Raw genomic sequence first — 27,563 nt, 5'->3', positions numbered from 1 at the left:
CCGGTCAGGAGGAAAGAGATGTGGTTTACCCCAGGGTTGTGCAGCATGCCAGTTCGTGTTTTCGCACGATGGGGATTTCGTTCTTGGGAACTGATGAGAAGGATTTTTTGGACTTCTTGACTTGGACTGAGAATCAATGCTATGACTCTGATTCCCCTCCTAAGAAGGACAAGAAGTTAAATAAGAAAAATGGGAAAAAAGAGGTCAAGAATTTAGAATGCTCGATTAATTTCGATGCTAGGGGTGTGGGTTCCAGTCGGGTTAGAGGTAAGAAGCTGGGGTTTTGATGTAACTTTTCTTCTGTTTTTGGGTTTTTCGGGTGCTCTTCTTTTGCTTTTTTGTTTTTCTTTTGTTTTGGTGTCCTTTTTGTATACTTCCTGTATGCTTAGGGGCGCCTTTACGCTTTTTTAATTCAATTTGTTTACCTATCAAAAAATATATATATTAATACAGATTTTTCAGTATTTACTATGCAAGGCATTTTAGAACAGCTAGTATTGTATGTTAGTATGGTTTTCAATATTCATTATGCAAATTATTTCATAAAGCAATAACTATATTAGACTAGTTTTTAGTTTTCAGAAGAAAACTCTCCCGTTATATTTCAAGAAAAGAACATGATGCCTCGTCTTTAAAATGCATGGAAATTTGTGTTAAACTAAAATGATATCGCCTTTATATTTAACAAAAGAAAAGAGAGGGATTTTTAATAGAATAAAAGAGAGCTCACATAACACAATCCTTCAATTTATTGTTTACTTACTACTAAACTGTGGACTGAAAGTGTAACTTGTAAAACTTTATTTTATAGAGATTGCTGCTACAAAGGAAAATGGACCAAGGTAGATGGTAGCAATAGTCCTGGGAATATGTTGGATATGTATAGCTTTTGGGTCCAGCTGTAGGTAGTACCATGAAGTGACCAGGTTTAGTTGAACGACATAGATGTCTTGCTTTGCATTTATAACTTGCCAAGTTTAGTGAACATTATGGTATCGTAATCGTGATATAAATAATTGTTAGACAGAAACTAGGTCACGTGCATGAGGTGTCCATAGCATCCTTTGCTGCTGCTGTTAATGTGACTGGTTTTTAGCCGTTCATTATTGCAAAGGATCTTTAATCCTGTAAGCAATTATTAAACATCCGTTAATGTCCAATTCTGCGACACTATTACCAGTACTTCATTCGGATCCAATTACCATATGGTAATACACTTGTCTCCAAGAGTTAGTGATCTCTGCATTAATTCTTTGCAAGGGGAAGCTCAATTCCAAACTATAAGCTAAGATTGATAATTGTCGCTGAACAAGACAAATACATCAATGGCGGGTGGGTTACTTACAAATTTTGTGCTTACACACTATTCTAATATCATCATGAAAATCATCCAACCAAAGATACAATATTATAGAAGCATGAAAAAAATAAATACTCTACTCTTTTTTTTTCTTGTTCTTTTTTTTTTCTTTCTTTTTTTTTTTTAATTTCTGGAAGTAAAGGGGGTATCAAGAATGTCATGCTATTTTTTTTTTGCAGGCTTCTCAACAGAATTGACATACGTAGATACCAGTTAAATTAAAACCACATACCTGTCGTTTGAATTAGGATTGTAAACTGATTGGGTAGATCATAGATCGAACGGATCGTCATTCTAGTTGTAGATCCTTAGACTCAACCAACAAGGACCCAAGAAAGGGGAGAGAGAAATTCACTGACTTTCATTCTTGGAGGCAAAAAATAGTAATTTACCTTACACCGCGGGGTTTTCACAAGGATTAGAGGAATAACAATGATTATACAATCCAAGCGACAAGGTAGAAAGAAAAGAATTCATCTAAATGCAACACAAATTTTTACACGCGAAAACGCTGTAACTAATGAATAATGGGATTTGTAGAAAGCTGGTGCATCAAATAAAGGACGAAATTCTTAATTTGTGAAATTCTGAACCACCGAAGAAACGAACACACAAATGAGAAGTGGAAAAATGAGTCATGCCTACCAATGGTTTATGACATCCTTAACTAATGAAGGCATGCATGTAACGTGGATACATCCTACTTCAGTTGGCTGCGGGTGGTATTTGTGTTATTAGTGGGGGGGTTAGGAGAGAGGAGAACAATATCCATGAGGCTTTAAGATGCTCCTGATAGTGAAGAAAGTCAAAGAGCAGAATGATTTGAGCGCTGAAAACCGACTCCGAAGTTGTGCAATCCTATATATATCAAGGACACAAGAATAAAGATCAATGGGGATATCATTAAAGGGTAATTATTTTGAGTGTAACCTCATCAATCAAGAACAAATGAGCTCAGAATTTAAATCTCTATCTTCAAGGGAGTTTGACAGGAATTGACTCCGGTATTCACTGACCACATCTTATCTGAAGTATATTCATTATTTGAGAGGAAGGAGAGTATTAGGTAGAGTCTTTACATGAAATTCAGTTATTTCACAAAAAATAAACGCCTCAAACCCTACCATCTAGTTTTTATCTTCAAAGAGGCGAGGACCTTTTGCACATGATAAACAACCATTATTTTCAGATACTAAACCCACCATCCTTGCACCTCTTGAAATCCAACATGTTTACTAAATATCATATGATCATCAAAAGATTAAAAAATGTCTCATCAATAAAATATTTTGAGATTATTTTTCTAAAACAAACTAAAAAAATATGAATTCCTAAATCATGCCTAAAAGACATGAAATTTATAATGGAATTTCGAAATTCACAATAAACACAAGGAGAACATCTTTTTTTTTTTCTTTTTTCTTTTTTTTTCTTTTTTTTTCTTTTTTTTTTTTATGAACACGAGGAGAACATTTAATCCAATAATTGGTCTAGCAAAAATACGCTGAAAAATTATTAAGTGGTGTAATATTTAAGAAGTGAGCCAGTTGTAGAAAGCAAAAACCAAAACATTAGTCCACTGCAGATTTATCTGCAAGGGACTTGAGGCAATGCGTAAATATTGAGAAAAGGTCAATGACATATGACCTCCAATGAAAAGCTTGAAAATAAATGACAATAACAATGCAGTCGTAAAGAAAAATTTAAAAACCAAAAACACAAAAATATCCTTGTAAAAGAAGACTATATATCAAAGAAATGAATGATGGATGGAACAATCGCAACAACCACTTTCTTGATGTGTAATGTTATGCGTATATTATAGAGCAAAGTTATCAAAATCAAATTAGAAAATGCTTGGAAGTGTTAGAAAAGCAAACTACAGATATACTTTAAAATTAAAAGCTATTGCAAGCAAAAGTATCAGCAATTTCAAAAGCATAATACAAGTACTCTTAACAAGAAAAGTGACTCAAATCAGTAAATAATTACTAGCATTATCCTGCCAAAATCATAGTCAAATATTTACCTCACATTTTGCAGTAGTTATATCTGCCATTTTGTATGAACCGTATTAGTTGATGGGTGACCAAATTGAAACCCCCAAAAATGGTGCATTTCAATTTTAATGATTTGCAATAACCTGTAACAATATGATGTCTAGTTACCATGCTATTGAACTGAATTCTACTCCAGCAAAAGACAAAAGACAGCATATAATAGTATCACACTCAAATCATTCTATTTTTCTTGTAGCTTTTCATATGCTTCCAGTGGGGTTCATACTTAGCAAATATTATAGATGCATCGTAAGATACTGGTGGTTATATATAGACAATGGTCCCTATTCCATGACCTATCCAAAAGAGATAATCTTTCTGGAACGCCTGGCTTCCACAAAGTCCCACACATCTTAAATGAGATAAAAAGACTGTCTGCAATTTGAAAATCGAAGGAAAAAGGATGTTGGTTTCACATTGAATTTGACGGCAAAAAATCAGATGTGAAAGATAGGTACGAAACAGAAATGCCCAAATAACAATGCTGTATCAAAACAGCCTCAAGCCGTATCATTAAGAAACGAGGAGGAAAGGGGAGAAGAAAAACCTTGAATCAAAAAATTATAACACTTGGAAACTGGAGCAAATCTAACCTTCCAATCAAGTCTTAGAGTTTACTAATTTTAACCCTATCAAGATACTCGTCCATATTATTGCTGCAGCCATGAAATATCAGGCCAAAAATATAATACAAGAAAACAGAACCAAAGACACAAGCTTCTATTTAACTACCTTCCTATTCCCCTTAAAGATCCTCATCCAGATAAGTGTAGCAGTAAATTTAGAAAGCAAAACACAAGCAAGCATAATCAAATGAACAGCTTCAACATTCTCTTTAATTCTAAAACCACAATTTCTATCCACAATTTCTTAAACCATAATCAGATACAAAAGAACCTAAGAAAATTTTTCTGACAAATAAATGGTGACATTCAAAACAATTTCAATCCATAGGTTCCAGGATCACAAAGTCTACACATCACATAAATCTTTACTAGGCCGGAGGTGACAAGGACAGTCTTTATAAGACCTCAAGGTGCACTTGAGAGGAATGGGCTCATGGAATCTAACTGCAAAGAGCAAGTGTGCACTTGATTGGAGTGAAGTGACATTTTTCAAATATATAGATAAATATCTCCAAGAGAGATTCATATAAAAAAATAATAATAATTAAAAAAGAAAAGAAAAGAAAAACAGTGATCAATTTAGCCTAATGCTCCGGAAACCAGAAAGTTTTACAACTGCACAAGGTTGTAGGCCCATATATAAAATTAAATTTCATGAAGTCTCCACACAAATTTGAATAAAATTATCAAAGGATGGCAAAGCAATTATCAAATTATATAACCATTAAACACAACATTATGTACTAATGACTCCCGCTTAGCAAAATATAGTCTTGTGCATTAGAAAATAATAACCAACCAAGGCAGTAAGAAGATGTAACTCCTATTGCTTAAATAAACAACGCAATACAATCGTCACTCTATTGTAGAGTAAATTTAGTGCCTGGAGCTTCACCAGACAGCATGTGCTTTAACCACATTTTAAGTGCGCTTCACTTAACACCTTAAGATCAAGAAATGTTTTCCATTAGTAAAATGGTCGGATAAAAAGTGTTTGTTCTCAGATATTACCACACACTCATCTAACACGTTTATATCTTTGAAGGCTCAAACTGCATGAATCTTGAACCCCCCCCCCCCCCCCCCCCCCCAAAAAAAAAAAACCAAAAGAGGAAGAAAAGAAAAAGGAGTCACATCATTCCTATGAAATTTTCTAATCCACAATGTTTTAATTCTTACATCGCCATGTTCATCAAGTAAAAAGCTTGATATATTGGGAATATACTGATATTAAATACAATCAGTCTATCCATTTCATTCTGTTCTGTAAACCAAGAATAGCCAAAAAGACTGAGTTTAACGTAATTAGATGTTCAAAAGCTGATCAAGGAACTAGAATCAAATGACATAATAAAAGGCAGTGAGTACAAATTGCATACAAGACATAAAACCATAAAAATTAATGCACAATCCCAAGCCAAAATTATATCAACTTAAGTTCATGACAGTGAACAGCATATGAAAGCAAATAACTATAAACTGCTACACTGGATTCTATATTCTATATTTGATCACCACCATTGGAATGTCAGATCGTTCAAAAGGTCAAGATAGCCATGAGCCAACATATTCATTTTTACAAGTTTCCTTTCATTTTTATAAACCAATCTTTCATCAATAGGAGCCTTACTCGCCTATCACAATCCAGTCTCTTTATATCTTAAGTCAATGGGCTAATCATCCCTTTGGTGCCAAATTAAAGCAAGTTGTACTATAGTAACTTCTGTCAATTGGCAGAAACATCCTCAATCTAGGACGAAATTCAAGAGCTCAAACCAAGTAGGAATTTGAAACAGTTGTATGAAAAGAATGAGACGTCTTGTTTGGGAAAACAGATGTTTCAGATGCAGGAAAGATTAAAAAAGAGCACGTAGTAGCAAATATGAAGAACATAATCCTACTGAGCTACAGAAGATAGATGAATTTCATAAGACTAGCTTCTCCATGATTCTTGGAAGTAGCAGAAATTTGTCAAAAACGTGGTTCCAATACTACAGAGTGGTGCAGACATTTCACTGGCACTTAATACTAACAGGAATAAGTTTCCAAAAGTCTCAAAGAGCAGAATTGCTATACTAAGAGGTCATTGTTTCCCTTTGTTAGAGTACACACGCGAGTGTGATAGATCAAGTCCCACACCAGAAAACTATTACAGGCATGAATGGTTAATATAACAAAATTGGATCCAAACCTATAGGCTCAACATAGTATGTTATGATCTCACCAAAAGACAAGTAATACTACAAGTCCCCCTTATGTCTCTCTTGTGTCCCTCAAAATTAATGTGTCTTTTAGAATTACCATTCGATTTTTTTTTTGATAAGTACTAGGCAATTTTATTAAAAAAGCGAAAGGCGCCCTAGTACACAGGCAGTATACGAGGAGCACTTACAAACCCAAAGCCCAAGAGCATGCCCAAAAACAGCAAAACGCACCAACAACACCCACAAAACCCGAAACGCCCCCAAAAAAAGACACCCACTACAACCAAAACCTAGAGGCACCCAAAGACCAAGCCTACTGAAGCCGACCGAAACCACAAGAGACACCCCAAAACCCAAGCCGACCGAAGCCGAACTACAAAGCAAAACCAAAAAGCAACGGAAAAACAACCCACAACCCGCCAAGGCCTACTTCACGTGAGCCTTGCCTTTCCTACGCCTAACAGGAATAAAATCGTCGCCATAATTGATGGAGCTATGCAGATTCAGGAGCTCTCTCTTTCCTTTGGACTTCTAGCGCGCAATCATCTTATCCCGCTGAAATTATTCTTCCATGGCATCTCGAATTGCCATAGCCTCCTCCCCAAAGTCCCCAGCCAACGCAAAATCCTCATCCAACGCCCAATCCAAGGGTAATTCATCCCAAAATTCATCTTCCTCTTTCCAAACCACAAGCTCCCCGTTATGATCAAAACCGACAGGCCAATTCTTGGATTGGGATAGATCACTATTAAATTTTGAGCCAATGGTAATTTTAAAAGCCATATCAATTTTGGAGTGACACAAAGGGGACTTATAGCATTACTCCTGAAAGACTCCCCAACCATTTATCTACTTTAACAAGTGATATCATAGCAAATAATAGATGATAGTAGTCACTTTCGCAGTTAGAGTGAGGACAGTGCATATGCATGAATGACGAGTCCTTTTTGCAAAGCCAGGGTGCATGACGCAAACAAGTCTTCAAGAGTGATCCTAGGAGAAGGGAGAGTATAGTCAATGTGATGATGGACTCACATGTAAGGATGAGATTGCTGAAGTATGCATGTGTAACCATGAAAAATCAACTCTATATTGGAAATTTGTTCACAAATGTGAGTGGTTAATATAAGATAAATTAACTCTAACCCAATAGTTTAAGCTTATGGGTTGAGTGGTGTACCAACAAGTTATCCTTTTGATATTCCACCGCATATTCTACACACACTCTTACATAAACTACTACGCCCATTCCTATGTGAACCAATTGCTGGTATAGGTTTTGCCATATTTTAACATCTCATTAATACAAGTTAGAGATATGTAACTATATCCATTTCATGTCAAAACATATCCTTTCTATAACCCCCCTCCCACGAGAAAAAAAGACCTACTCTTTAATATTCAATTCCTAAACAATCCAACTAATAGGTCATATTTCTAGCCCAACAAAGTCTATATTCAATGTTGCAACTGCAAGGAAATGCAACAATTTTTCGGAATGCAATTAAACAGTCAGATAATATAAGAGTTTCAAGAATAACTATAACACACTCATGAACCAAACTGTCAGCATCAAAAGTACAGAACCGCTGTTTCAATTTGGTTTGCCATAATTTTTAGTGGAACATTGGAGAAAAAAGATAAAGTATAGCAATGGCTTGTTGTAAAAAGAAAGGGGAAAGAAAACACTAACTATGAAAGTATACTAAAATTTTCACGTGTTTGGTCTATTTCAAAAAGGAGATTAACTCCATTTGTCAATCTAAATATTATAACACCAACAAAAGGTTTTAAACAAATGAATAAGTCAATACTACAAAACCAACAACTGCAAAATTAGTAAGACCACTTACAATGACCACAACAATGAAGTATTCAATATTTCTCGATAGTCAATTACCCTAACCCCCAAACCCCCCACCCCCTGGCCCCCTCCAAAAAGGGGAGAAAGTAAAAGGAGTTGACTCCATTATCCACAGGTTCACATGCAACTCCTAAAACCCAAACTCGAGGGAAACCACACCAAAGCAAAGCATCTTATTTATGTGCAGAAGACGAAGAATTGAATTCAACCCAAATGGCAAGTAGACTTCATAAGCCTTTGTAAAATCTGTCTTTCCATACAAGCCCTTCAGTCTTTTTCAACCCCCTTCTACCCATCACCAGCAACTTGACGTACTCTTTATTGATACCAAGTTTTCTTGCTGCAATAGTTTTCTTGCTGATTCGTATTTTGAGGTCCTCAACCCCCTATGATACAGGTATCCTATGGTTTACCTACCGGTACCAGTAAGGGAAGGGTACCATGAAGTAGTGGTTCATTCTGGAATAGCAGCAACATTTTATCTTTGCCAAATATGTTCCAAATAAAGATTAAAACCCCAATTTTTGTCCCCAATAATTGATTTTGAATTCCATAGTAGCTTATCATTTTGACATGGCATACTTTTTAATGAATTTCACTTTAAACGGACATACTACAGATGCCCATTATTGAAGATGGGCAAACACATGCACCTACATTTGGTGCATTTGAAAATCCTTTCCAAACAGAGTGAAGGGATGAAAGCTGACCACATTCCTGAATATTAAAATCTGAAAATTAAGATTACGAAAAACATGAATCGTAAGACCTACACAAATTTAGTGCACCATCAACAAGAAAAGGAGTTCTAAATTCGAGAAAAATACAAGGAAATAGGTGAGACAGTGACTTAGGGGTGGGAAAAATTCCCAAATGCCTGACCAGACCTAAAAAACCCAACCGAACCAGAACAGACAACATCGATTACGGACAAATGTCAGGCGGGGATTGGTAGCAATTTTGATGTCCAACAACCTGTCGGGTCGGGTGTCACGTATAGGGTATTAGTTTGTCGACCCCAACCCAAACCAAACATTATAGGTTTAGTACAAAATCCCTCTTTTAGAAATCCTAATCCTTTCCTCTACAAGCCGCACCTCTCTTCTACTTCACAGTTGTTTTGCCTGCCCCTTTTTCTGAAGCTCCACCAGCTTCTTTTGCTCATCTTTGGTCCCTTTGTCCCTCATCACCTTCCTCACTTTGGCTTCCTCTTTGTCCTTTTCAGTTCTTGCTTCACTAGCACTCCGTGCTTTCTAGAAGATAAGGATCGACTCCACCACAGCCCCCCTCAAATCAAAATCTGACATTTTGTTCAAATCAGATGGGTTTTTGTAAAAATAAAAAAAAATAAAATTGATTTTTCAGTTTCTTCTTTCTTTTCTTTTTTTTTTTCGTTGGGTTTCATCACCAATCAACTAACCGGACAACCAACAGCCATCGGTATTAGTTCAGTTCGGCACCACTAAGGGGTTGATCAGCTGAAGGGTAAAATCACGCTACTGCCATGAGGGGGTCAGTGCCCACCCCCTACAGTCCAAGAATCCAAAGGGCTGAGAACATCTCCAGGTAACCAGAGACCAATTCATGCATCTTGGTTGTAAAGTAAAATCCCAATCCCAAAGATACAACAATCCTCGCAACAACATTCATTAAGCTTCCTCATCCATCGTTTTCTTCTCTATCTCCTAGGCCTCACCAAAGAAAGTCTTCCTCAGCTTCTTCCTAAACTAACAGCCACCTTCACCAGTACTTCAAAAATGAGAGAAAATAAAAAGTTAAGCCGGCAATGGTAAGACAGAACCATGATTCTGTTTCCTAACCTGATGGTGCAAAATGGTGACAAGGATTTCACTATATACATGAGCACTAGCAATTACCACATTTTCTAAGCATAACTGATCAAACATGCATATTATCCAACAAATATATTGCTTTGAAGAGGAACTATAGCCAGGGCAAACCAACCGCTGGATTTCACACCCTAACATATGCCTGCCCCACTTTATAAGAAAGCAGGAAAGAAGGTCTAGGATTCAATCAGAGGAAGAATTTTGGGGTGGTAGAAGTTTAGTGCTCCTATGAAACCCACTATCACCATCTAGAAAACACAAACACACATAACTATAGAGTATATGTAGATATAAAAGCTCAGATTCAAATTACACCTAGTATAACTCCACTAATGGTAAACAATCAATATAATTTTTAATTTGATTGATATTTGAAAATCCCAACATTGAATTACACATGCTCTTGGTAATTCAAAAGCACGCTTAATTTCAAATTCTGGGCATTTTAAAAATAATTAAAGACTAAACATTTTATACATGATCTCATCTTAATGTTTTTTGGACAAGAAGAATATAGGGAGACCATGCAATCCAACAGTGACCTTGTCAAAACACTCATCCAATAAAAAAATTATTGAGAGGTATGATTTTTTTTTAACTAAAATATATATATATATATATATATATATATATATATATATATATATATATATTATACCTGATAACATTATCAGGTGCAACTAAAACTGAGAGAGAGAGAGAGAGAGAGAGAGAGAGAGAGAGAGAGAGAGAGAGAGAGAGAGAGAGAGAGAGAGAGAAAATGAGGGGGCAAGGGAAGAGGAAAAACCTATCCAATTAGAGCATGTTAGATAAGTATGTATTGCAATGGATGAACAGATCACCAGAAAACAATTCCTAAATGAAGAATAATTTAAATTCCCCAAATCTCAAATTTGTTGTTGAAATTGACTGATATGTACAAGATACTCATAATTACAAGAGTTAAGAAACGGTGCACTAACCATGTCAGAAACATGGGCCTACACTTGGAAGCAAATGTTCCCGGGGTACATTTGTCAGGAAAAATTAAAATATACAGTCCTGCCAAGAGCCTCCACAAGTTCTTTACACTGCCTTCAAGTTGTAGTTGGATACTGTCTGTAAACTGAATTTACTCTGAGGCGTTATGTAATTAACCTTTGCTAGTTTTGCCGCCCAAAGCAGAGAAGACAAAGTATCACCTGAGAGAGAGAGAGAGAGAGAGAGAGAGAGTAAAATTAGTTCATTCAAGGACAATGCTTCAAGCCAAATGAATAAATAAATAAATGAGAAAAGGTTCATCTAAGCCATCCGTGAGTACATGAACTCACTGGATTGAAATGACATACAGAAATTTACAAAGCAAAAATGTTCTTCATTTCGAGAACAATAAGCCACTTTGGCTGAATTCCAACAGCTGCCAAGTACTGAAAACTTACTGACGTTCTTAATTGAGGCTATCAAGCTGGCCTCCAACAATTAAGGGCCGAAATATCTGGTCTACATGGAAACATCTGGGATACACCATGACCTGGAGAAAATGAAGTCAGAAAATAATTCCTAGTCTACAATAGAAGCTAAATTCCTAGTCTAGCTATCATGCAGACTGAGACAGGATATAGGAACTTCCGTGCATCCATATGTGGTATGCAATTCAAGCAATAAAGTGAACAATTATTAAGTATTCAACAATGCTAAAAATAACACAATGCCAAATCTTAATTTATTCAACTAAAGAAATAAAAAGAATGAAGGTTGAAGTCAAAACTCAAACTTGACAGCTTTCCTCTCTCTCTCTCTCACTTCCTCACTTTCATACTACATATTTGAACCATGAAAGATGCGGAAAAAATTCCATCTTTGTTCCTTTTCTCTTTTTCCGTGTCTTGGGGCCGGGGTGGGGAAGGGAGCTCTCAGTTCTAAGATTCTTCATAAACATTACAAGCAGATCAACATGCTTGGACCAGAATCAAGACATGTTTTACATGAAATGGTTGACACCATACAAACATCTGTCTGACATGCATTTAGGGCATGTCACTACATATCCTCTGTATCTATCCATAGGACGCATGACAACCAAACATCCAAGGCATGCCCATGCTTTTTTGATAGTAAACAAGGTTGCTTCCAAACAAAACATGGCAGCTTTTTAGAAAGGGAAGGTCACCTGATATTGGAGCTCCAGCTGGTAGATTATTAGGGGCAGGACGCTGAAAACCTATATTATTTGCCTGTGGCCTCTCAGGGGGTGGCCGAAAATAACCTGCCATGGTAACATGCTTTAAGAGCATTGTAGATATGTGCATGTAAGTGTTTCAAACTATGCAGATTAACATCCAAGCTAGAATATTAGCTTAAGACAGGCAGGACCTAGATGATTAAAAGATCCCAATTAGAAGCAGAAACAGGGCAAAAGGGAAATGTTTCCAGAATTTCCTTTCCATCATGTGGAACAAGTGCTAATAAAAAAACATATTTACATGTAAACTTTATGCACATAAACAAAATGAAAACAAATGAACATGTGTACATGCACTCAGGCATCTAAAAATGCAAGTTAAGTATAGAATTCTAATAAGCACTTCACACTCTTCTTCCACCAACCTGTTGCACTTTTTCTGAAATATTAAGGTCCCAAACCTCGATCGAGGCAAAAAAACCTGATGAATAAAATATGGCACAATAACAATCTATGAGAGTGTGTGTGTGTGTGTGTGTGTGTGTTGAGAGAGAGAGACATGCACAAAAGTTAATGTACATATCAGTAGTATTCAAAGGCACTCAGGACAGAAATTTCCTACAAACCAGTTTGTAGAAAATTTTCTACAATCCACATACAAGAGTAACATGTGTCCTTTAAGCATGTGAGAAGCACATATTTTCTTTTTTCTTTTCTTTTTTTTGATAAGTAAGAGAAATATCATTAAAAAGCGCAAAGCGCAATCAAGTACACAGAAAGTATACAAGACATATTTTCTTATTAATGCTAATAAAAAAGCATGTGAGACACACATACTATTAAAATAACATTGTGATTCTCATATGCAAAAAGACACATATCAATCTTAAATATGGTTTGTATAAGATTTCCTACAAACCAGTTTGTAGAAAATTTATGTCCAAGTAATTCTAAGCCTTCATTTTACAACTTATCCCCAAAACTTAGAACATGGCCAATCCAAAACCTCATAGGACATGTTTGGTAAGAAGCATCAAAATTTCAACACAGAGATATTCCTAGAAATCCATATTCCCAAAAATAAAATTGTTATTCCTACTCCCTTGTTTTGTTGCAGCATCAGAATAGAGCCTAAAATTAGTAATTTATTTCATAGTATTCTTTCTTTTTTTTTGGGTAAGTTACACATGCACCCGGTGGGACATGAACCCTAGACCTCACCCTCCACCTTGCTACAAAGGGAGGAAGTACCATTTCAGCTAAAGCTTATTGGCCTCATAGTATTCATATATAATATGCATCAATCATTTATTAAATAAATAAAAAATAATGAATACTGATATAAATAATATATAAATAAATTTTGTTATAAAATATAGGTCTAATTTCTACACCTAAATAAAATAAATATATTGCATGATATAATACAATAACATACAGACCTCAAGACAATTCCCCACATATGTTATTCTCAGGTTCAGCGCTTAGTGCTTAGAGCTAACTGATTGACTGCAAGACCCTGTGGCTGTTTGTGGTCAATAACTAAGTACTAACATTGAGAAAGTCTTCCAAGCTAGTTAGAGGTTCAGAGCTTAAGGTGCGTTTGGGATTGTAATTTCGTAGACAAAAAGTGCGATTTTAAACCAAATCGAATAAAATGAATCGTTTGGAATTGTGTTTTTAAAAAATTGCAATTTGAAAATACAAAAAAAAAAAAAAAAAAAAAAAAAAAAAAAAAAAATCTGTCTTCTCAAATCTCAAGCAATTGGGTGCTTTTTTGAAAAAGCAAAATTTTAAAGGCTAAACTGTGATCTTGCCAAACGCTTAATTGCATTTTTAAAAATCATTTTTTTAAATCGCACATTTTAAATCGATATTTTGAAATCGCAAACCCAAATGTTAGTGATTGACCTCAATCAGCCACATGTTTTATTTTATTTATTTTTTATATTTTTGATAAGTAATCGTATTTTATCGAAAGCACAAAACATACAACCTAAATGCACAGAAAGTATACAAGAGATATACCTAGCAAGGAGAAGCAAAGAGATCAAGGAAACAGCCACAGGTTTTATGATCATATTAAATTTACTGAGGCACCTAAAATATGATTTTGGCAGCCAGTTTTCAAGAAACTTAGATACATAACTAATGGAATATATATAGTTCTCACTCCAGGTATAAAAACAAATGAACAAACATAAATAGATACACAAAAAAAGGGGGGGAGGGGGGGAATATGTATAAAACCTACTAATATTTTTTTTTAGGAAGTATGATAAGATTAAACCACAAGGACTAGAAAAAAATAATAAGTACCTTCCTGGCCATAGGTTGGTCCCGAATGAGTTCTCTCTCCGTTTGGAGTTCTCCCTCCATTCATCCACCCACCACGCTGATGATCTGTTTTAAATTCACCTGAGGGCATCCTCCATTGTTCATCAGCAACAAATCGCCTCTGGCCATCCGGAATGGGTGGTAAAGGATATGGGTGGGGATATGGATGCTGAGGATGTTGCTGAATTGTTGGCTTTGTATAAGAGAAATGACTGGATGTGTTGTGATGTGGGGCAGGGTGTAAAGGTCTTTGTGTAAAAGACGTATCACTATGTTGAAATTGTTGGTTGGGTTGAGAAATTTGTGGGTTTATATACATATCATTGTGTCCATATTCTAATTGCCTTGACGAATTAAATCCAGATGGTTCTCGAGAACTGGGGACTCCTGTTGAAACAAAACACAATGACTGCTGTGGAAACATTTCACTTTTCGTTGCATTGTCAATATGGCCACCATGACCAGCCATTTGGACAAGTTGGTTGCCCTGTATCCAGAAAAGGAATTTGTGACAATAGATAAACCAATATAACCAAGGAAAAGTGAAGAAAACACTCAGAAGTCTTACACTAGTTGTGCTGCAATATTCATGAGGTACAGGTGGTTGATATGCCAACTGTGGTGAAGACTGGACTGATGATTGAGGTTGTAAAAACGGCTGGGAGATCAATGAAGGCTGAGTTGGTAAAGAAGCTTGAGGGACCAATGATGGCGGAGGGCCAGAGGGAGGCAAAGGAGGAGGGGCTAGCTGTGATGGGGGAGGTGGTGGCTGTGAGGGGGGAGGTGGTGGAGGCGGTGGTGGTGATGGAGATAATGGGGGTGGTGGGGGTGGGGGTGAAGGAGGCAAAGGCGGTGGTTGAGGAGGAGAATCAAGAGGTAATGGTGGAGAACCCTCTGGTAGCGGGGGCAGCTCGGGGGAATTGTTGGGAGCAGATTCCAAGGTCCTATCTGAGCTCTGATGTGAATCCATTTCAAAAGAACCATTTATACACAATGGTCTTTCATCCCTCATGTGTCCAGAAACATCTTCCATTTCGAGCTCACCATCCACATCCTCCAAGATGCAATGACGCCTGTCATTTGGAGGAACAGTACCTGTTTCTAACTCCCCCAATACAAGGGTTGTATCCCCTGCTAGTGCATCACCAGCTTCCTTAAATGAACTGCTTGGAAAATCTTCCTCCTCATCTTCAAATACATGAGCAGATAAAAAACCGGGCAGCTGAAATGTAGCATTACTGATACAAGAACCAAAAGAACAAAATGACTCAGATATAGTCAATAGAAATCTAGCATATAAGCTCAAGCGGGTGATTACCTAACCTGTTCTACATAAAAGAATTTACTAGGAATAAGGTTAAAAACTGAAAATGTCTTCAAAAAGTACGTAAATGGCTAGTATAAGGACAAATTACAAATTATACTCAAATGGCTCAAATTTCATTGAATTCAAGTCCTACAAACAATGACTAAAAATACTAGAACGAACCCCTAATAGATCATCCATGTATTTATCTGCATCTTTACTCATGTTGGGCGAGGGGGGTTCCAAGTAATTAATTTTGACATTCAGGACCACTACATTTATATTGATAATTATTTTTTTGATAAGTACATTTATATTGATAAATATAAATTATATCATGATATAAATAAAAATTAAACCATTAAATATTGTATAAACACAGCACATTGTCATTTTTCTTTATTCGCTAAGTTGGCATGTAATATGGTATCAGAACTGCTCTCCATGGCCAAGGCTATACTACATGGTCTAGGAGTAACAACTAACTAAAAATTGTTGAACAAGGTCCAATCATACCCAAGAAATAAGTAGAAGAGTCAACTTAGAAAAGGTCAGCAAGAAAGATATTGCAGACCTGCCATATTCATCAACAAGCATGCCTTCCATTTCTCTCAATGGATCATCTACAGCTCGCTCTGCTCGTGAAGGACGTCTCAGCGAAAGACCAGTGACTGCATCATCGTTTGAAACCCCAATGTCATCCATGTAAGGCCGAAGAACAGATTCAGGTAAGATTTTCCTCTCAAGCCACAACCGCAAAACCTGGTAGAGAAGATGGTGCTTCAATAAACTCTAACACAACATGAAGGCTCTCCTACACTTAGATAAAGGTAAATTTACCTTAAGACACTGACGACGATTTTCACGAGCAACAGCTCCAGGTGGAGCAGCAGAACCAAGAAGACGTGGCAATGCTGCTTGAACTGTAGGAATGTACGAAGCTCCAGCAATGCCTGACATTATTTACTAATTCGATTAAAAGATCTCATTTTGAAACCAATAATTCAAGCATATTGAGAGAAAGAGACAGCATTTATCATTGAAAAGAGAAGTCCTTTCTAAATATTATGTACCTTTCTGACTATGCGAGCATTGGGTAATGGAATCCACAAGAAAGAAGAGGTCGACTTTACGATGAAAACTAGGCTCAGTTTCCAACTTTCGTATAAGAAGTTCCACGACCTGCATATAATCGTTAAATTCAACTTTTAGAGATTACCCAAAGGCACGGTCATGTAGGCTCAGTTTCCACACCCATATAGAACAGAATGTGAACCACAATCATTAACCATTGGATACAACATCATCTTAACACTGTTAGATTGATACCTAAAAATACTACTGTTAAAAAAAGAAAGATTTTACAGAAATAGCATCATGACAGCAGTAGCTAACGAAAAATCACAAAACATCCTCAACTAAATGGCAACTTCCACAAAACTATTATCAATCCCCCAATATTTCTATAATTTTTTTTTTAAGAAGTGATCAATATATTTCTAAAAATATTTTTTTTATTTATAATCAATCAAGTTATCATTAAAAGTGTAATATGCCCTCATGTAAACAGGAAGTATACAAGAGAAGCCACCTAAGTAAGTAGGGCCAAAAAGAACAAGAAAATCATAATAACTAATCACTAAAGGAGAAATATAAGTAGCTATCCAAAGATACATGTTGAAAAATAAAGATTTCAACTCCTCCAAAGCCCCATCGCAATCCTCAAAACACCCATCATTCTTTTCCCTCCATAGACACCACAAAAGGCACAAAGGCACCATCCTCGAAACAACAACACTCTGAATGATGTCGGCAGTCCACCAACAAGCAAACAAATCAACTACAAGTCTAGGCATAACCCAAGACAACCTGAATCGTTTGAAGACGACATTCCAAATGGCACAAGCAACCTCACAATGAAGAAGGTGGTCCACGAACTCCTCATTACTTTTGCAAATAACACACCAATCACTCACAATGACGTGCCACTTCCAAAGATTGTCCATAGTAAGGATCTTCTTTAGGGCCACCGACCACACAAAAAAAAAATCACCCTCAACAGAACCTTAGTCATCTAAACACTCTTTCAAGAGAAACGGAAACCATCATCAACCCATGACACTGTAGAAGGAATTAACACGAAATAACCCTCTTTGGGAAGGGACCCACCTCAACCTGCCTTCCCCTTCCCATCACATTCTTCCTAAATACAACCAGAAGAACATGGTAAAGGCATCCACCTCCTAATCTTAAGGTGCTCTAGCAAAGCTCATGTTCCACTGAATGACACCTCTAGAAAATTTCAATCCCTTGCGCGAGCAATACAAAATAAAACTGGAAAGACATCCCTAAGGGCCATATCCCCACACCAAAGATCATGCCAGAATCTAACCTTGGAGCCATTATCCACTTCAAATCTAGTGTGACTATAGAACTTCCCCCAAACCCTCCTAATATTCTTCCATAAACCCCACCCCATACGCCCCAAGAAGCTCACTAGAACACCACCCTCCCCATGATCTTCCATATTTAAAGTCCACCACCACTCTCCACCAAACCCCTCTCTCAAGCCCATATCGCCAAAGCTATTTATGTAAGAAAGCTTTTTATAAATATTATCAAACATACAATATATCCATAAACTATAGAGCATTAAATTGTACGAGGAGATCAAGCAGAGCAGACTATACCTCTTAATGGTAAGTAATAGATCAAACTAACCTAAGTTTATGCACTAACTTGAAAGCAGTCATCTTCACTTGTGTAACTATAGCAGCAATAAAATAGGCAGCTTTTACACACTCAATTTTAGCTTGCAAAAACCGAAAGGAGTTTGCTTCTTTTCTTTCCTTTTCTTTTCTTTTTCGGGCTTTATAAGATAGAAATGCAAGACCTCCACCAACCCTTTTCAATGACTTTTTGCTTGAGCCAAAGTTCAAACGTCAAGAGACTAGGAAAACATTGAAATATCTGAAACAATGGGTGCCTCATCCAATTGAACATGCATATTAGACTCCATAAAAACACAAGTGAGATATATTACATGACGACTCACATTTTGCAGCAATAAGGCAAGCATTGGCTTAGCAGCCAAAAGTGAAAGAGCAAGATACAATTTGGACTCTGCTCCAATCTTCTCTTCTAAGGTTCCAAAATGACATGAATATTTTTTTTTAAGTAATTCAATCCCATGAGAAAGCGCAAAGGGGCACATGTACACAAGAAGTATACAGAAGGGATAGAAGTCCAAAAATTCATTATTACTAGATAAGCGAGGACTATTGTACTCCATCATCTATGCATAAAGGGATTTGAACATAACAAATTTTCGTTCTACCACCAAAATCTCGCAATCCTCAAAGCTCCTTGTGTACTGTTTTCTCCAAATGCACCACATTAAGTACAGATGAGTCATCCTCCAAACTTATAAAACATTACAGCTTCCAACCTGATCTCTCCAGCTAACCAATAATGAAAACCCAAGAGGTAGTGTTTTGCTCCCATGAGCCATCAATCATAATGCAAGAGAAATGGCACATAGTGGAGCATATACAATTTCATGTTGAAATTGGTTCATCTCTCCTTTTACTAAAACAAGGACCAAACCAGAATCTGAAAGACTTAAATCTAAGGAGGCTATAAGCTAAAGCCACCATACAGGTTGAAAGTGGTAGATACCATTTTGGGAAGATAAAAACAAGCCTCCTGATTAGATACCCTAGCAGTTAGTTCCCACCAACTTTTGCTCAAGAGAGGATACATGGTCCAAAATATGGAGCTCAAAATAATGACCATAGCCAAATAAGCCGAAGCCTCAAATTTCACCAAGTTATACTTGATGAAGCTTGTAACAACAACTAAGAGGCATAACAATCTGTAAAAGGGCTTCTCTGAGATCTCATGTCACTGTCAATTAAAGGGATGTCACAAAGATTGCCATATTCCCTTAAGTCATACCAAAATTGATTATTTGTACTCATATATCATCACAATTCCTTTCTAGCAGTGAATCCCAAAACAAGAGAAGCACAGCTCCAAAAATTTCAACATACAAGGACAATCAAGAAAATGGTGATTCCAGGAAATTAAAGATAACCATACAAGTGGGTTCGAACCCCACAGCAAGCAGCGTATGTTTATTCATCCAAAAAAATAAGATCAGCAAGCAAGGGAAGGAGGAAAAGATTTCCTCGTAAAGAAATGACCGAGGACAACCTAAACAAGATTGTGCTTAGAAAGTGGTGGAAGAAAGGTGGAATCAAGTTTCAATGATTCATTCTGTAAATTCATTAAAACTGACAAAACAGTTGGCTGGAACTTAGAGGAGAAACGAAGAATTAAAATAACCTAAGAAAGAGAGAGAATAAATAAAGAAGTCCAGAAGCCAAGGGACATGCCAATATAACAAAAATTCCATGTTAGACTCTAGTTTCATTCTGGTATAGTAAAGCAAATTTTTTTTTTTTTAGAAGTAAGCAAAATTTATAGAAAAAAACTCTTTCCTTTTTGGCAAATATGAAGCAAATATAAAGGCTATGTTTGGCAAACAACTCTTTCCTTTTCCCTTTAAACGTCAACTTCATGTTTTCCCATTAAAAACAACTTTCTTCACTTTTCTCTCATAAAAAATTCAAAACTTCTATCTACTTCATATCACATCAATCAATTCCTTCATCCTTTCTCCTCTCAAAACTATTTACCCAAGACAATCGAAGACTCTAGAGAACTTATTTGCCAAGCAAAAAACCCAAAAAAGGGGATTGACAAGTTGGAATCAAATAAGAAACATTTATAAAATTACAAATCGATCATGCTTAAAAATTAGAAAACTAGCTTAAACACCAATGAGATGACCTTCAAATGACAATCAACACAATCTAACATACTAACAAGCCCCAGAATCAACATTATCAAATTAAAAACAAAAAATAAAATTTTTAAAAAAACACTTTCCCTGTATATGCATCAAAAGTCAAACCAACTTGATAGAAGATACAAACGACAAGAATTCAGAGCCCAATTGAAGTGCATAATGCAGTAACTTGTTTGAAGAAAGGAAGTCAGAATTTGATTTCATATTAGTCTAACCACATATCCAAGGCACAACAATCATGGACTAAATATTTAGCAAGTGACCAGTAAAAATACATGTATTCTGAAATTTTAATCTTAAAATTCAATAAAAACTTCACAGGCATTGGGAAAAAATACAATCTTAGCAATAAAATATATTAACACTAGCTGCTTGGACCACATATCTCATCAAGAAAATATGTGAAAATCATGCCTTCGCCTGAAAAAATGCAATGAATGTGCAAGTTCAAGAAATTTGCAACTTGTCAACAATCCAGATCACCAGACACCTTTTTGTGTGAGCCAGTTCAAAAAACATTTTTTTTATAAGTAATAAAATTCAATAAAAAGTGCAGAGGGATAATCACAGCAAGCCAGTTCAAAAAACATAAGAGAGGTAAGTGTACTAAATAACCTACCTCATTGGCAATGCCATACTTTGCACAATCAATAGCAAGACGAGTTGCACGTCCAATACTTTCTTTAGTCCTTGACAAAGTCTCTATCATTCCTTCAAAAGCATCACGAGCCACAGCTGCTTCAGTACCACCACTCAAAGAGCCTCCAGCAGTCCTGTGCCCTGAACTAACTCTTCTCTCCTCAATTTCTTCAATATCAAGTTGACTTCTTGAAGCAGATTGGTGACCATGATTTGATGGAGAAGCCAAAATTATGTGATGATTAAAGTCTTGCATATCTGCCTGCATCACATTGCTAGTACCTGTCAAAAGAGACTGCACTGCAGGTGGACTGGGGCTCCTTCCCTGGACTTCAGAGGCAGATACAAAAGAGGAATTAAAAAGTCCAAGAGAGAAATTTTGAGACTGAGCCTGTTTCCTTTTTGCCTGTGCTGCGGCAATAAGATGCTTCATGGACAAAACAGATTCTGGCGTCTTAGAGTCAATCAAAGAACTACTTTTGTCTTCCCTACCACCTTCAACTCTGTAATTAGGCAAAAAACAAAAAATGAATCAGGAAGAAGAGAAAAACAAACAAACAAAATACATAAATAGTCAAAAGTGTGCACACCTTTCACTGGGAAAAGAATTATACTCTACTGAACTTTCAGTCAAAACAGTAGATTCACCAATCCTTGAGATTGATTTAGGAGTGGTTTTAAATCTTTCTCCTGAAGAAGGCATGTTTCTTTTAATAGTTCCTTGATTCTGAGCAGAGTTGGTACTATTAGAAACAACACCCGAACCCTTGGCAGAACCAAGCTGAGCCTTCTTCTGAGGACCAGTACCACAAACGTTAACCAGAGGTTTGGCCACCTTATGCTGTTCTGCCACTGGTTCAGTGGGACCTGACTGAGGAGACTTTATAGGGGAAATCAACACTGATTTTGCCTCCTTCGATGACAACTGCTCCTTTGACGAGAATTGCTCCTTGGATGACAACTGCTCCGAGTATAATTTCCCTGGACAATGGGGAAGATAACCAGCTGCTGCCTTTTCAGGACTCTTCTCATCAGTTTGGCGTTCACTTGGTGACAGAGAATCATTGCATAATTCAGAGGAAGATTCTTTTAAATGGCCATCCTCAAATCCAATAGAAACTCCAACCTGCTGAGCATTCTTACAACTATTATTATGTGCATCACTGCTCTTGGTGGCATCTGAAACAAATGCAGATGCATTAGCATTTCTGGCAGATCCACCATGAACTGGAGTTTTGGGTTCATCATCTTCGTCATCAAAAAGGCAAACAGCTCTCCGTTTTTTGTGCAGTTGACTTCCTGAAACCCCAACATTATTAGAACATGACACATCATTCTTCACTAAAAGAGGTTTTCTTTCTGTTTTATCATCAGTAGTTAGAGTATCAGATTCAGACATAGCCTCCATTGCTCGCCGTCTGCGCTTTGTTACAGGTAGTACAGCCTCATCACCAGAAGCATTGGATCCAACAATACCAGCTTGGGCTCTTGAAGCAAAATTACTTTCTGCTTTCACGCATGATGATGATCCTTTTAACTCGGGCTTTTTCAATGCCTTTTTGTCCACAACATTAGGACTAGGAGAAACACTCTTTATTCTTCTTGCATGAGATCCATGAGTGGCATCATCCCCCATATCCATACGCTTTGATTTTTTCGCTGGACGTAAAACATCATTTGCTCCACAATTAGGCTTTCCATGTCCATGTTGGGCCTTCTTTTCCTTGATAGAAGATTTTCCCTTGGCCAGCTCATCAGGATCAACACCAGGGCCCTGCATATTATCAGCAACCTTGACACGTTTTTTAGCATTTAGCAAATCTTTTGATTTTCTTCCAGCATTGGTACCAGAATCTGCTTTAAGAGGGCTAGAAGAAAACTCGCGCTTGCTGCTTCCAGATTCAATTTTGCCTACCCTCCCATCTTTCAATCGCTCAACAGATTCAGGGCGATCAATAGAACGACCATCAATTTCATCCTTCAACAATGTTACAGCAGAGATACTCGTTTTGTGTACTTCTAATGCGGCCTCACATCTCTTCTTTGACACAGCACCTATCTTCTTCAACTTGTGACCATTTGTTAACACCTTCTGTTCCTCACCATGATTCTTAGTGCAAACATCTTCTACACTTTTACCAGCCGTTACCTCTTCTCTTAGATAGGAAGAATTATCAGTACTGGATGTCATTAATACCTCTTCTTTTGGTTTTGCACCATCAAATATTCTATTATTTTTCTCAGGAGACAGAATTAGAGACAAACTATCATTTGCATGAGAGGAGACAGAAGGCTTTACATCTTGACTTTCAGTTCCACCTCGTCTATGTGAGCAGCGCTCCAACTTTGAGCCAGAATCACTTATGCCCTCATTCATTATTTCTCCGTTGTAAGTCGAGTTACCAGTATCAACCTTTAAGTCAACCTCTACTCCATCATCTTCTACCCCGTCAACGGAGGGAGCCTCACACCCAACATCTGATCTATCCAGATCATTTCCAAAACCACTTGATTTCTTCTTTTGTAACTCATCAAATGCCACACAGATTTCCTTCACAGCTTGAGCAAAGCACTTAACTGTTTTACCCTGACACCGAGCAGACAATTTACTCTTGACCTCATTAGTAAATGACTGAATATCCGTAGGGGCAACAAAACCTCTGTGAATGGGGAAAAATTTACCAAAGGGAAAAGTAAGAAGCTAAAAGACCAGTCATAGTCAACTTAACCATTGAGACAATAAGAAACACACATGCAAACAGAAATGGATCAGAGAACCATCCCATAATATAGATAACATAGAATTTCATCCAATTCCACACAACCAACAAAACAATAACAACGATTTCTGACAAATTGAACATAACCTACAAATTCAAACCTATCTTCATCTTCTCCTTTTTTTGATGAATACATTTACATGATAATGAAGCTCTACATTAGAAGCATATTGCTTAGCCAATCACTAAATGTATTAGAAGAATACAGGATACCCAACTTGAAAATTGCAAGAAACCATGCATGTATTAATTAATAGCAAGTGGTGAGAATGGCCCAACAGATTCACGAGAATAAAGAAAAGGGCATCTCTTGTTTATTATAGACAAATTCCTAAAAATGGCATAGAGAAGAATTCCTGTTTCAAACCAATTGTACATTCACAAGCCACCTGTTCTTATATCTTTTCTGAGAAACTGCAAGTAAAATATGTCCCATAAATCTTCTATTGGCAAATAAAATCATGAACTTCACCTTTTCTTAATACTAGTAGTCTAGATAAATACAATTAAAAGCAAAATGTTCAAATCCAATAAGGTCTTACATGTAGAGTACCTATTAACTACTAATTTATTGATATTCATCAAAAACAAATTTTGATCAAGTCCCTCAAAATAAATATTAATATTATTGATAACTTTTTATAAGTAAAACAAGAATAAAAAACATTGAAGTTGAAATGAATCGGGAGGGATTTTTTCAATAAACAAAAAAAACACATCCTACACCTAAGCACCGATTTCGATCCCAAGTAACTTTGACTGACCATTAGGTCCCTTTCCATTTGACCTACATATGAGATTTGAACCAAATCTTGTCACACTTTTTTCCTCCACGAAAAATGAGAGAACAAAATTAACACGTCCAAGAGTGTTGTTCCAACCTCATCACACCCAAAAATGAACAATAAAATAAAAAGAAAAGGCTTTTTAGGAAGTCCATAAAGTGATTAATTAATAACCAATAATTCAGAGCCTCAAACTCATACTCATCTCTTTTTTTTTTTCAAAGGTTTTCTTTTTGCCCTAAATGGGAATATTAGTACGAAAAAGAAATCCTAGGTAACATCCATAACAACATTCACAGATAGCAAAAGTCTGACCTAAATTGAAATTTTAAACCTTTTTTAAATATTTTTATTCTTCATTTTACTTTTTTTTTTATGTTCTCTTTGTTGCTTTCTTATCTACTCCTTTTATTAGTTGTCAGGACTCTGGACATGGACTTTTACCTGGATGACAACATTTGAATATTTTTAAGTAAAGCATTTTCTAGTTTACATTTAATGCCAATGTGGAATGCCCTTGTAATAGTACAAGATTTCAGCAATACATTTTGTACAATGTCACCACATTAAATTCTTACAAGAAACCAGTAAGAGATGCTCCATTTCAAATCATATGTTGATATATTTTGAACAAAACCTAGCCACATCAGAACTACACTCCCTAAACCAGACATAAACATCCACACTTCAGTACAAACTCTCCAGTTAAACAGTTCGCTATCATCAACTACATAGTATCTAGAATCCTAAGGCTAACATGACTACATAATTAGAATTGATTTAGTATTTAGCATTACGTGTTCTTAGAATTCAATAACAAAGAAGATAATGTTAATTGTCTAAGCTTCAGATTGAAATTGCATTGGTGTGTCAGAAGAAGGATAGCCATACAGATTCGGTATACTCTAAAGACACCATCGGTACCACTATTGAAGATTTCACCAGGAAAAAATCTCAGTGAATTTTCATTTACTGGTCCTATCTTTCACAGAATTGACAATAGGCTGATGTTAATTTTCCATGATTCCAGAGATGAACTGAACAAGGACAAGTTCTCAGAAATTCTATAATGATACCATAAAACTACCCCACAATTCAATACGGTGAGATTATTAGATTATAATCCAATATCCCATGCCCTGCAAGGATAATACATTTTCAGAAGTTCATAAGCAACCAAATTATTTCAGAGAGCAGCAAACTTCATATTATGTATTGTACTAGCTTCACGATCCTGTTTTCATCTAAAAGTATCTTTTCTATTTAGTATGAAAATCAAACAAACCAGAGCTATACAAAATAAACGGGAGATGTGAATGCTAGATAGGTCGTGCAGCAAAAGCCCAATGTATATATGGGCCCTACATGTAAACCAATGTAACATTTCCCAATTAGTTTCCAATCATTTTTTCCTTATCTGTTGAAACCCTAACATATAACGGACTAACCTCACAAAACCTAAATCAAACAAATATCAGGCACAAGTTAAATATGCATGCTAAACCCTCTGTTCTCAATCACCATGGCAGACAATACATCAGGGTCCATGTACCAACAGCCAAACTAAGTGCAGCCAATGCCTTCGATACCAAGCACTTTAAAGTTCAAGTAATTAGATCGCCACTCAGGACATTCAAAAATATTTAACAGACTTACATTTCCTGTGTTCCAAAGAACTCAACGAAGAATTTTTTAGGATCAGGTGACTGCTTCCAGTCTTCAGGTCTGCTGATCTGTAAAACAATGGATAAAATCTACCTCAAATACCGACCAAAGCACTGCATCACTAAAGAATATAAGCACCTTTAGATAAGTATATGAAAACGTAAATACATACACATATATACATCAATTTAACTATTGCAAAAAAGTGGCAAACAGCAATAATAATTAGGGTTTTTTTTTCTTTTTTATCATAAAGGCACAATTATCATGGATACAGAACCCTGGTTCCCACAAATTGGCTAGAAATCAACGCATAACATAAATATTTGGAACAAAAATTAGGCTATATCAGTGAAGAACGTGAAAATAATTCATCTAATAATGTGATAAATAAGAGCAAAAAACACCGTCTTTATTTCGTTCATTGTATATTTGACAAAATAAAAACCTTAACCAGCATTAAGAAAAAAAATCAGAATTCCGATATGAAGAAAGCGTGGCAGAAAGAAAACGCAGACCTTGGCAGGCCAAGCTGGGAAGCCCTTGACCTTGGCGAGGACAAGATCACCAAGACTCAACTGGCTCTTGTCCTTAGCCTTGCTGTTCGCTCCGCGTTTACGCGCCGGAGCCATGGCGCTGGCTGGAGCCACAAAAGCCCTAAATTCAAGAGTGCCTCCTCACGATCGAATCGAATTGTGGAGTGTTTTCCCCACCAAAAAAAAAAACCTGGAGAAATCCTAAGCCAAAAGACTTCGAGGCCGTCTTTGCCGGAGGCCCGCCAGAGGTGAGTGTCACCGGCGCCGGAGGTGCTAGGGCATCGTAGGAATTGCAGAATTGCAGAATTGTTAGAATCGAAGAGAAAAAGAGAGAGATAGAAAAAAAAAATGCAGAATCGTCGAGAGAGAGAGAGAGAGAGATTGAGGCGGTTGGAGAGAAGGAGAGACAAGAGACAAGAGTGGATTTTTGTGAGAGGCTTGTGGTTTTGCCTTGGGGCTGGGGGGCTGGGGCTGGGGGGCTGGGAGGTATGGGGACGAAGTGGTAATATTTGAGATT

General features: G+C 36.7%; 1 protein-coding gene across 7 annotated transcripts; it reads right to left on the bottom strand.

Moving 5' to 3' along the window:
* Nucleotides 1–1,596: 1,596 nt before the first annotated feature.
* On the bottom strand, nucleotides 1,597–27,542 carry LOC133870771 (ENHANCER OF AG-4 protein 2). 7 transcript variants are annotated; one of them, XR_009900790.1, is made up of 14 exons: nucleotides 27,029–27,540; nucleotides 26,502–26,578; nucleotides 21,871–23,940; nucleotides 21,261–21,783; nucleotides 16,842–16,950; nucleotides 16,609–16,721; nucleotides 16,343–16,530; nucleotides 15,031–15,700; nucleotides 14,445–14,949; nucleotides 12,114–12,209; nucleotides 11,383–11,474; nucleotides 10,927–11,145; nucleotides 3,390–3,503; nucleotides 1,597–2,218 (listed from the first exon to the last, which is right to left on the bottom strand). XR_009900790.1 is itself a non-coding variant. In XM_062308002.1 (12 exons), exons 1-11 carry the CDS (start codon nucleotides 27,140–27,142, stop codon nucleotides 11,404–11,406), a joined length of 4,536 nt encoding a protein of 1,511 aa, XP_062163986.1. In that variant the 5' UTR covers nucleotides 27,143–27,541; the 3' UTR covers nucleotides 10,817–11,145; nucleotides 11,387–11,403. The 7 variants fall into 7 exon arrangements, 4 of the variants coding, with proteins under 4 accessions (XP_062163986.1, XP_062163966.1, XP_062164001.1 ...); XR_009900791.1 differs by lacking the exon at nucleotides 1,597–2,218 and having other exon boundaries at nucleotides 3,283–3,503; XR_009900792.1 differs by lacking the exons at nucleotides 1,597–2,218; nucleotides 3,390–3,503 and adding an exon at nucleotides 4,294–4,490.
* Nucleotides 27,543–27,563: the final 21 nt, after the last annotated feature.

The sequence above is a fragment of the Alnus glutinosa genome, chromosome 1 (genome assembly GCF_958979055.1).
Source record: "Alnus glutinosa chromosome 1, dhAlnGlut1.1, whole genome shotgun sequence".
Lineage (NCBI taxonomy): Eukaryota > Viridiplantae > Streptophyta > Magnoliopsida > Fagales > Betulaceae > Alnus > Alnus glutinosa.
Note: the sequence above shows the minus strand (reverse complement) of the source record. Positions and strands in the feature narration are given on the sequence as shown.

Excerpts from the sequence above, each read along its gene's own strand:
- LOC133870771 (XM_062308002.1), bottom strand. The coding sequence starts at position 27,142 with ATGGCTCCGGCGCGTAAACGCGGAGCGAACAGCAAGGCTAAGGACAAG. Across the intron at positions 16,951-21,260 it reads AGTATGGCATTGCCAATGAG|GTCGTGGAACTTCTTATACG; the intron begins GTAGGTTATTTA and ends GATTATATGCAG. Across the intron at positions 11,475-12,113 it reads AGCTGGAGCTCCAATATCAG|GTCATGGTGTATCCCAGATG; the intron begins GTGACCTTCCCT and ends CATTTTCTCCAG.